At 45.8% G+C, this 11,872-nt stretch overlaps 1 protein-coding gene across 1 annotated transcript; it reads right to left on the bottom strand.

Moving 5' to 3' along the window:
• Window positions 1-4,445: 4,445 nt before the first annotated feature.
• On the bottom strand, window positions 4,446-11,774 carry CENPM (centromere protein M; the record flags this gene model as incomplete). Its single annotated transcript, XM_009874862.1, has 6 exons — window positions 4,446-4,715; window positions 5,941-6,075; window positions 6,812-6,903; window positions 7,924-8,003; window positions 8,998-9,096; window positions 11,695-11,774. Coding segments are annotated over 5 exons (477 nt in total), but the record flags the coding sequence as incomplete, so codon positions are not given.
• Between the last annotated feature and the right edge of the window lie 98 nt (window positions 11,775-11,872).

The following is an 11,872-nucleotide window of genomic DNA, read 5'->3' as shown; positions in this document are numbered from 1 at the left end:
ATGCCTTTGATCCTCTGCTGCTCTGCATAACAGCCTGAGGCACTGAGTCACCCCTCAGCCCCACTGGGAAATGAGGATTAATTAGTTGATGCTGGCACATTGCTTTGAAGAGAGGTGTTCCACTGCAGCAGGAGCCACAGGTTGTTATGTTCCAAGCCGCACACCAAGGACAGCCCCGGCTTCACGTCTGTCATCTCTGGTAGAGCAAGAAAATGAAACATAGCAGTGGCGGGGGGGGGTGGGGAAAAAAAGAATGTTCACACTGAAGCGATGCCAACACAGCTGTCAAACCTAGGAGAGCGGCCAGCACAGAGGTTCAGAGGAGCTTTGAGTTGACCAGTGCAGACAGCAATAGTGCCTCAAGGACTGCCCACCTTCAGCAAACACCCAAAGGGTTTCACCAACCCAAGTGCTGCAACAACATTGCCAACAGGGTGGGAGTGAGGCAGGTCCAGCCACAGCATGACACTGTCACCCTGTCACTGCAGGGTGGGAATGTGCTGCAACCGGAGGGCTTCCATGGGAATACAGGAAAGGAAAATATTCTGTGCTGCCAGAAAACAGGGGAAACCTCCTTGTCATGTTTAATGCTAGGTGGGATTTCAGGTCTTTCCCAGTGCTCATCAGTGTGCCTCTGCTTTGCTCCTGCCCCGCTTTAGAATGCAGGTGCTTCAGCTGACCCAGGCACAGCTTGTTGTGATGTGGAGAGGGCGGCAGGAACCAGAGGAGAGAGCAGCTCCTGCGCACTAGGGTCAGGTTTCCCAAGGGAAGGTGGCTTCTCTTGTTTTTGACCTCACCCCACCTCGGTGCTCCTTCCCGTGACGTGCAGAACCCCCGGGGCTCTCGCACCCAGCCCGCAGCTGCACCTGGGGAGGCAGCCTGCACGTATGTAAAACACGGGCTCGCCGTCATACACCGATAACTTCCCTCAGCAAAGGAGGCAGCGGGGTGGGGGGACAGGCATAGCCCCTTCCCTGGCTCCTTGTAGAAGGCCCCACCACAGTGAGCTCAAGGTGGCACAAGGGGCATCAGCATTGAGGTACGTATCAGCCCCCACAGAAGGAGCCTGCGGCAAGGGAAACATGGCCCAGCACAGGCCAGGAGCCCTCACTACTCAGCTGCCAAAGAGTTTGAGCAAGTCACATCACTCCCGAGTCCCCTGTGCCCAACTCTCTCTCTGTCCGGTTCTTCACAGCCAAGATGGCCCCTTCCTGCACAGAGCCGACCCGAAGGGATGCCATCCTGCCTAGCACTGCCACACTGCATTAATATTTAACGGTGAGGAAGAGATCCAGAGACTTTGATATCTCCCACCGGCCAATTCAAGGATAATTGAATTGTGCGGGGAATTCCAGCGTTTCAGAGGGTGGTTTTGTTCCAGTTCACAACAAAACTTAGCCACGCCGCAATGCTCGCAGCCCAGTTTCAGGCACCCTCCCTGCCTGCGGCAGAGTCAGGCAGGTAAAGCAGCACAAAACACAGCCCAGTGACCAGAAGGCAGGTCCCACCAGACACTCCTTCCCCAAGAACTTAGATAAAAACCATACTCTGCTAATTAGGAAAAATATGGTTTATTCTGAATATTTCCACCCAGTTCCAGATTCGTGACCCTAAAGCAATGTAAATTTGCCCACGTCACATGCCTCCAGTGGAGGCAGAGCAAGAGAGAGACACACTGAATTTTAAAACACACGCCCAGGGTCATGCAAGAAACCAGCTATGGAGGTGAAACGAGCTCAGCATTTCTGGCCCCCAGCTCTGGGCTGTGCCAGCTATTGCTTTCTCTTGCATATAAATCACTTTTCTCCGCCACTGAAGGACAGCTGGTCACTGAATGGGAAGTGGCAGTTTTTCAGCAGCCCACAGCAACACTGCACACCAGCTTAGGGTGGGAAGTGTAAAACACTCAGTGTGCAGAGGAGACTGCCAGAGGATCTGGGCCAGCTGAATGGAGACAGAGCAGCTGGAATACAGCCAGAGCAAAGCCCAGTGCTCCTGCAAAACGAAGACAAGTTAAAAACCCCACAGGAGAGAGTGTCTCCCTTGCTTTTGCCAGCAGAGCAGGTACCGCTGCCACAGCTCTGTGGGTCAGTTCCAGGTAGCAGAGCAGGAGTCCCTTCTCCACTGCTGCTGGAGACAGTGGTCACGATAAGAGCTACCGAGCGGCTCTTAATGCTGTGATCACAGCTGCTTGAGCATCACTGCTGACTTAACTCAGCCAGCCCCTTTCTACTACAGGTCTTGGCAAGCGGAGACATCCAGAGATATCCACCACTCCCCAAAACAAATATTAGAGGTGGCTTTGAATCTAATCCTCTACCACCAGTTTCAAGGTTTGGAGAGATAGAAAAATCCTCAGGGACTGGATTTTTCTCTGATCTCTGTTCCAGAACAGAAAGATCTTTCATTATAGTCCCTATATCAGTACACACACTTCCTCTTGTATTAGTCTGAGCATATCATGTATTATCACACTTAAAAACTAGTCTGATTTAACCACTGGTTTGGCAAAGCCAGCAAAAAAACCTTTTCCTTGAAAAAACTGGGCTAGCAGGGAGCTACAATCCCAACAGATAATGCCAAGAAAACTGATTTGAGCTGCAGTCTCTCACAGAGCACCTCTGAGCGGCTCAGCTAGAAGGCTGAGGATACAAAATCTTCTTCAAATGACTGGACTGAAGGCAAAACCCTATGGGTCAACCTGCCACAACAGAAGAGACCCTATTACAGCCTCATTCAGTTGCACCCAAAAAACCCCACTACATAACCAAAGCTTACACCAGTGCCACTTATGCGAAGTCCTACCTTCCAATACCTGAAGGGAACCTATAGGAAGGCTGGGGAGGGACTTTTTACAAGAGTGGCCACTGACAGGACAAAGGGAAATGGGTTTAAGTTGAAGGAGAAAAGATTTAGATTAGATCTTAGGAAGAAATTCTTCAGTACGAGGGCAGCAATAAATTGCCCAGAGACATTGTGGCTGCCCCCTCCCTGGAGGTGTTCAAGGCCAGGTTGGACGGAGCCTTGAGTAGCCTGATCTAGTTGAGAGGCGTCCCTGCCCATGAGAGGGAGGTTGGACTAGATGATCTCTTCCAGCCTAGGCCATTCTATGCTTTTACACTAATTAAACTGCTTTTACACTTATTTTGCTGGCATAGCTGACAAACAAAAACACGTCCACAAACCAAAAAAGTCAAACCAGCAACACTCACGGGTACATTTTCCATTGAAAGGGTGATTTCTCCTTGTAAATCTCCACAGGGATAGGGGACTGAGGCAACAGCGAGAGGAAGAGAAAGTGAGTAACTCCAAAAGATTTCTGTTAGTTTAGATTTCAGCCAGCTTGGCAAGCTCGTTTGTGATGTTTAAACACAGCAGAACCTGAGTCACTAGCCTTAATTCAGCTTTAGGCCTTCCATGCCTCTGATCCCAATCCAAGTACTGCTTTCACAAGACCTTTATCAAACATCAGCCCTGGCTACTCCATCCAAATGAAAGATACCCTCAGCTGCCTTATCTTGTCTAGTAGGGGCAGTGTTACGGCCTGTCTAAACGAAGAGCTGACAGTTCCTAGAGGTATTTACATAGTTGAAGCTGTAGCTTTAGATGTGTCCCAACTACTTTTCATTTGTAAAACATGATGGACCCGAGACACAGTGTCATATTCTTAGACACGCTCCACTTCCCCTGCCAGTTTTAGTAAAGCCTTTTTCCTGCGAGTAACAAAAATATTTGCCCCAAGGTGAAGAAGCTAGATGCTGCTCTTAAGGAACTAGATTTTATTTTCTACCAGCTGGGATTCAGCCACCTGTAGGAAGTACAAACAGCATCTTTCTTCTTTGAAAGTAGTAGAAGGAAATAAATACCACATAGGAAACACTGCAGTGGAAAAAAAACCCACGTGTTCAAAGGTGCAGGAATGGACAGTAGCACGTGTGAGTTACTACAAAGCATTCTGGGTGAACCAAATAAAGTTTCATTTTCACCACTTAAGAAAGCACAGCAAAATTATTCTTGAGGCCAAAGGGATTTTACCCAAGTCCACTAGTTATTAGAGGCAACTGGACGAAAGTCTCCTCACCTCACAGCAGTTGTAGAGGACACGAGCGACTGGCTCATTTCACGCAGCAGCCCTTCCTTCCCTCCCCCAGGCTGCACCTGCACATCAAGAGCAAATCGAAACTGGTCTATTCTAAACCGTGGTGTCATTTATTTTGAGGGACTAAAAGCAAGAGCAAGGCTGAGACAGCATAACCCACAGAGAAACTTGTTTCTCAGTGTGATTGTCCCTCTCTGGTGTCAAAGTCCTGGATAGTACCTTCAGCATCACAAAGCGAGCTGAAAGTAGGGCATGCCCATTAAGCCTCCAATCCTTCTTACACAGCCATGAGAGTTTGCACATGTCTTTCTCCTTTGGGTTTTAGCCAGAGTCCAGCCCTTTTGAGCACCATAATACAGCTGAATGGTTTAGCTCTTTTTGTTCCAGCTGACAAACAACCTAGCCCTCCCCCGCCAGCAACAATACAACTGGAGCTGGGATTTGCATGTCCTCTGAGCAAGGATACAGGCTTTGTGCCTTGCTGAGCTGTCTTTGCAAGGACTGCCAACACTCACAGCTGATTAAGCCCGCAGTGCTGCTTTCTGCTTTTCCTGTTCACAGACAGATGTCAGAAACAAACTAAGCGAAATAGCGCATGCAAGCTAAAGCTCTGCACCTAGGAACATTAAAGCAGACTATTAGGGATTAAATAAATTAAACCAGAGGGGAGCTTAACACATTCTCTCTAGGCTTCATTTCTACCTGGCATGCAATCCTGGATAAGAAACATTCCAGCCTTTCACAAAACTGTATTCCAGAAGGTAGCTCAACTCCCTATGTAAGAAGGATTGTATTTGGAAAGCTTTTGCCACCACCACGTGGCTGAAACCATGACTGCAGCGCAGCAACTAATTCTAAGTTCAGCTGCCAGAAAGGATCAGCCTCCCCGCCAGGACAAACGGGGACAGGCATTGGTAGGTTTTAGAGCCCATGCCACATACCTAAACAAAGAGCATACAACTACTTATTAAGTACTATACATTTTATTAACTTAGAACTCCAAAACACACTTGCAGTAAGAATAAGACATGAATTACTGCTGATAAAAACCTGTTAGCTAGAGGATTATACATAACATATGCTCAACTTGCAAAAGACAACATGTATTTCCTATATGTTGGTGTAGTATAGTCCACTGTGTCATCATCTCTGGTCAGCCTCTGAGGCTGGATTGCTATGGTTATCCCAAGCTTGATAGATGGAGCCTTTTTCTTCCTTTAAAGACCTAAAAGAATGCTAAAGTGCTAGATTATCTTCTTTAGTCCCTTCCTCCACCATTAGGTATTGGGCATGGAAATACTGAGACCTTCACTGGGCATCTGCTCACACAGCTCACACTGCCAGCTGCAGCCTGTCCAGAAGCCGTAGGACAGCCTGCATTCCTTGGTATTTGCTTGGTGGAGAGGCTTCATGTTAGTCCAAGGTGCTATATTGCAACTGAAAGGAAGCAGGACCCTGCTACCTCTTCTCTAGTACTTTGGAGACACTGAAACGACTGTAACATGCTGGATTTGGGACAGTGGCCTATTCTTCCAGTATTCTGTCAGGAAAGCACATAGCTCCTGGCCACTGGCAAAGTGGGTGAAATTCAAACTTGATCATGAAACGCGATTCAGACGTTGTAAAGAATAGGAAACCCCAATTCAAAGTGCCCTCCCTCCAGCACCACTGGGGATTATCCACTGAACAGGAATCAACTTTTCTTGAGAGATTAACAACTGGGAACAGCTCTGGATGAGTGGTCATGACAAGTCAGGCAAAAAAACTTCCCAGTGTTATTCCAACTGCAGCAGCTTGAATGCCTGAAGTGAAAAAACCGATGAACGTGGCTGAATTCTCACATTGAGAAGCTAGTCATCAGCATAGTTCCTCATCAGCGAGGCAAAGGTCAAGGCAGAAACTCCTGGTACATGACCAGCACAGATCCGTAACATCCGAAGAAGTCGCTGAGCAGTGGCAACTCGTATGCCTTCTAACTGGAAACAAAATGGAGAAATGATTTAATCAACAGAAAAGAAGAAAAGCAGTGCTAAAGCTGTGATAAAAGAAAGAACCAGAGCAGGCATTAACCAGAGCGGCTAGCTACAGAAAAGTCCTGAAGAGGCCACTTACTCCCCTAATGTTAGGGAAGGTACAGCACTGTCAGCTGAAAACCCTGAAGGGGCTGCCAAAGGCACAGATATTACCTGCTGGTAGGGAAGCAGTCTCTGCGGGTGGAATGATGAGCACACGGAAAAGTGAAGTGTGCTACCGCCGAACGCCAAACTCTCCCTCCAGCTTTTCAGACCAAGCAGGTAATTGGAAAGAGGGGCATATCAGTCTGGGAAACAACAAAGCCTGGCTAACAGGAAGCATTATTCAGGCAAGAGAGTCACATGGCAAACAGCAGCTCAGGGGCTCCCAGGAAGAGAAAATGCCTCAAGGAACAAGTGTACCAAGACTCTGCATAGCAGAGAAGTTGTTGTTAATTTAGACTTGGCTTCCTGAGGCTTTGAAGTAGCACATGAAGGAGCAGTTTATCTAGAAGACTCATTTCAAGGATAGTCAGGCTATTCCTGTAATTCTACTGTTCTTGTTGAAAGGGTCTGGTCTCTGACACTTATGCAGGACAGCAGTGTGTGTACATATATTTATTGCTAATGTAATGATGTTCCCAAGATCAGAGAGCAGGGGAATTCACAACTCCCTTCAGACACCAGATAAGCACCTTACCTCCAGCTCACAGAATAGCACAGGACTGCTGTAGACTTCTCCCAGTTTCCAGATGGCATTCATCTCTACACTGCAGTAATTCACCCTGCCAACTACAGAAAAAGTTTCCCCACATTACAAGCCCCATAATCAACATTCAGTGAAGAAAAGTACCAGGAAATTCCACATCCGCAAAATCATCCAGAACTAATTTTGAGAGCACCATAGAAGGTAAAGCAATAGTGAGCAGTACGAACAGAATGGTACAAGATTCACAACAGAATTAGCACAGAAGTCTTTCATAACACTGACAGGAGGAATAGTATTGCCACGTTACTTAGTACTGCAACACTAACATCTTTGATAAGGGATCAGTACACTTGCAGCATAAGCAGAATCTTTCACTCACTAATCAGAAGTCCTCGTGACTCATATAGCATCACAGGGTGGTTATTTCTCTGAGAAATTCACTCCATCAGGAGAGCCATAGAAAACACAAATATAAGACTCCTTTTCATCCCAGAATTGGCACCCTGACCCCCAAATTCCAGGGACACAGCACCCCTCTTCCACTGAGCAGTACTATCTGGCCCCTCTTGTTCCTCAGAGATGAAGGAGGGAGGGTATGCAGGAAATCACCCTCAGAGGGAAGGAGCGAGATCAGAGGCACAACAGAGCCAGACAGTACACAGCGTGGATACCAGTCTTGAACTAAAACTACACTTATAGTTTAGTAGCTCATCCACTCAGATTCATTTTATTACCACAGGATCATACACTCCTCACTACTCATTATCATTAACATAGATCTGCAAGAGCAGATAAAACAGACTTCTGCAGTGCCACAGGAAAAAAAGTAAAAATCAGTAACACAAATCATACTCAGGGATAGAAGAGAGATCTGACTGGCAAAAACAAGGAGAGAGCAAGTAAGCATGGGAGAAGCATGTTTTATCTAAGAGAACAGTAAAAAAAAGGCCTAGATATAACTTAAGAGTTTGGATATAATTTAAACAAAGCTTGACAAAGCTGTTACTTGTTTTGTTTCAGGTTAAGTCACTGCCTTGTTTTAAGGAAAGGAACCGTGAGTTTTGCTGCTTGGAGAGGAGGAAGAGGGCAGATGCCATACATACCCCCAGTGACAAGAAAACATACTTTCCCCAGGAAAAAGCTGGCATCCACATGAGCTAGGGAGGCTTCAACATTCTTCAAGCTGTCAGAAAAGCACAGAATATCCAGTTGGACAGTGAGGTAAAACCAGTGCAGCATAAGGACAAAGGGAATAACTTTCAGAAGCACAGTTGGAAAACCAATGACGTTAACATCTGCTGATCTGTGAGTTGGCATAGTTATGCTCTGTGCTAAAAGCATGGCATCAGAGACCTCTACAATACCCACAGCTGTTCAATAATCCATAACATATCTTTTCTACCCAAGACTCAACAGTTAGACTTAGTTTGAATGGCATCCTCCATGATTTGCGATCACTAAGCATCCGAATTCATTAAACCCAATAAGACTTCAGCACTACTTCAGCTCTTTCAGAAGAGCTAGCCCACACATTTCTGCGGCACCATCTGTGCTGTAAGTATGCAGCTGGGCCTGTCATTTTTGGTAAATGAGAGCCCAGGATCATCAGTCGCAAGTTAAGTAAGTAATAAAATGCTGACTTGTGTGCCTTAGCAAGTCTTTACTTAAAGCCTGGGGACACAAATATCATTTCTACAAAGATAAGCGCCAGATATGAGAAAGAGATCAATCCCTGCAGACCTTTGTCCTTTGCCTAAAGACACCTGCAGTACTGATATTGACTGGTATTATTAGGTAGCACTGCCCAGTGCCCATCAGATGAACACATATTACAGAATTTAATAGCACCAGCATCGTTACCACCTAATTTTACAGACAGAACTTTTCCAAAGCTCAGTTCATATCATCCTATATCTGGATCCAGGAATAAATTCTGCCTTCTCTGCTACGGCAGCTTAGTGCACAACAGGCATGTTATTGTACAGAGCAGTTCAGTCTTAATCCACTGCTGGAGGCCAGAAAACTAGTGTGTCTGCATCACTGAGCTGTGCCACCACAGCAAGTCTTGGGTTTGAAATCTACTATTCAGCAATTCTGACACAGTACAAATGTCTATTTAGCCACCAATCCAAGAAAGAATATCAGTTTTCCCTCTCATGCTTTGGCCCTTCTTTTACCTGTATTTGTTCTTGACGTCAATCACAAACACAATCAGATCTATCCTGGGTCTGAGCTGATCCCTCTCTGAAGGTAAGGGGAGGGATGTAGCAAGGTGACTGAAAGAGAATAAATTTGCCAGTTTAACCAAACAGCTTTGCAAGGCAGCATTCACTTAACCGTAACTACATAACCATTGCAGTTCACCATGTAGCAAATTACCAGGAAGTCCACTAATTACTAAATAGATAGGCACTGAAGAGAAACTGTGATTCTTTAAGTAGTATTCTCCTATCTCAGGCCTACTCATAGTTGCTGACAGCTACAATAATCCTTGCTAGACAAGGTTGGTTATAACAGAAAGCTTATTAGAGCACAACAAGGCTCGCAGAAATATTTTCTCCACACAGATCTACATGGCAGTCATTTTATTTAATTGTTAAGGGTCCTTTGTAACAAAGTGAACTCCAATGCTTTACTAGTATATTTTGGTGTCAAGTTCCAGTTAAAACATGTCAGTGCTTTCCTGTCACGTTCCACATGCTGCTCATATGCTCACAGAGGAAAGGCTACCTTCTCAGGTGTCCATGTTACAGAATGGTGTGTTCCGTTCACAAAACCTTAAACCAGAATAGTAGAGCTTTATAGATGAAGTTATAACTCATAAAGAGCTTCTATTATACCATTACCTCCCTTTTTTATCCCTTTCACTGTGTCAGGAATCTCAAGATTAGTTTAGGTGTCCTTCAACAGAATAACACCACTGCTGACAGAGCTGTTGGAAAAAGAATTACAGAGTGGGGACTTCTGCTGTCTCTTCCCACTATGAAAAGAAAACACCAACACCAACACCCCCCTCCAAAAAAACCCCACAATTCAGTAGTGCGTATCTGGGACTCTCACTCCCACAGGGAAGAATCTTAACAGCACCATGTTTTTGGAAGATCACCTTCAAGATAGACTGGACAAACAAAAAATTCCAGAATTCCAGTCTCTCTCACAATCCATTTTCTCTCTGCTTTTGGTCTTCTTCAGAAATATTATTTCTAGCTACTAATTCTTGAAGATCTAACAGTTTTCCCCAGCAGCGGACCACAGCACACATTCTCTTCTATGAATCATATGCAGCTTGTAGTTGTGTCTGTCAGCCTCCAGATAAAAGCGTTTTGTTTCCTCTAAATACAGAAGGTATGATTTAAAAAAAAATAATCTGAAACTAAAACAAGAGATGAGCAAAGTGCACTTGAAAGACACATTGCAAAACAAACAAGCCTATAAATTTAAGGCAAAGTTCAGGTAGAAGCTGTGGTGAAAGAAAAATATCAGATCTCATTATCTGGGGGGAAAAAAAAAAACCACAAACAACAAAACACCCAAATCCAGAACCCAACAAACCAAACAAGATTTCAAATTCTACTATATTTAAACTAACGTCACTAGATCATGCCAGCAGCCTCCAGATATGCGCTGCAGAAGCCTTTTTTTTCCTAGTAGTAAGAGATATAAAAAACCCAGCCCTGCAATTCTACACCCAACTGTATCTGGCAGGTAGACTTGCCAGACAAGACACCACATTTCTTTGTAACATGCATAATCCCAAAGCAACACAGTGGGGGGGAAAAACGTCACTGACTTCCATTTCCTCATGGACTTCTGCTTCCTTAGCTATATGAGCATAGGGATTTTTCTTGCTCCATAGTACAGGCATTAAGTTTCCACACCTTTGGGTAGTTACCCAGCTGTAGTACCAGTAGCCAAGTTATGGCTAGTTATGGCACTCCACAGCTCAGCAGAGGCTGCAGGTTTTACGTAGAAAAAGGCGTAATTAATTTACAATTAGCACAAACATCCAATGTGCCATGATCAGAGCAATACAGTCACTCCAACTGGCTAGTAGAACGCTAGATCAAGTTTGCCTTTACCGCATACCCCGGGATTACAGGAGCAAACTAACACAAACATCTTTTGAAGAGCTGACTAAACTCATTTGGTCTTGGCAGAAGAGCTGTCAAGGACATTATATTGTAAAAAGTTAGTTAATCAAGCTTTTAAGACAGGACTTGTCATGCAGCTACAGTTAAAATTCCAAATGCATCTTAATAGCTTGAGGACGAAAAGCATGTGCATGCATACAAACCAGAAAATGGCTACGAAGAGCATTAAAAGATATCTTTCAGGAAAACTTGTCTGGTTTCAAGTAGTTGCAGGCATTGTATTTGTCCCATTTTGGCCCAAGATGTTCAATTTCTGCCTATGCCTGCCTCCCAGGTGAGAAAAAAAAAAATCTGTGCTCCTCTCAAACCCTTGCAATTTAGTGAATATCTGTGCAGCATCCAAAGGGCAATAGTACGTGCATAAGGAACGTGAGGAACGTGTAAATTATTTCCACCTCCATTTCTTATCATGCCCAAACTGCTTGCCCTGAAGCCAGGGCGGATTTCACGCCACAGATGCCAGCCACTTCTGTACGGTAGTGCACTCTAGCGTTCACAGGAGCTAGTTCTCTCTTCGAGACGAGCGCCCCACAGTTCCAACTACGGCAGCTTGGGCAGAAGCCGCGTTTATGAGCAAGTTCGGCGCGTTTCTGGAGCAGAAGCTACCCGTGAATGCGCATCACGGGCCGCTGCTCCGGCTCTATCTCTCGGACAAGGCGGCAGCTCCCGCTACAGGCCTACGGCCAGGCCCGCCGGCACTGCATCCCCCTCCGCACCACTCACATGCTGATCTTGAAGCTCTTCTCCTCTCGGAGGATCGCCTCCGCCAGCTTCTGCTGGAGGCCTTCGTCCGAACCCACAAGCTGCGCGGACAGGAGGAGAGAAAAAGCTCGGTCAGAGGCCCAGCGGGCAGCCCCAGGGCTCGACCCATCCTACTGCCCTGGGCGCTGAGGCGCGGCCG

This window comes from Apaloderma vittatum, unplaced genomic scaffold, assembly GCF_000703405.1.
Source record: "Apaloderma vittatum isolate BGI_N311 unplaced genomic scaffold, ASM70340v1 scaffold25038, whole genome shotgun sequence".
NCBI lineage: Eukaryota > Metazoa > Chordata > Aves > Trogoniformes > Trogonidae > Apaloderma > Apaloderma vittatum.
The sequence above is the reverse complement of the archived record's forward strand: the minus strand, read 5'-3'. Positions and strand labels throughout refer to the sequence as shown.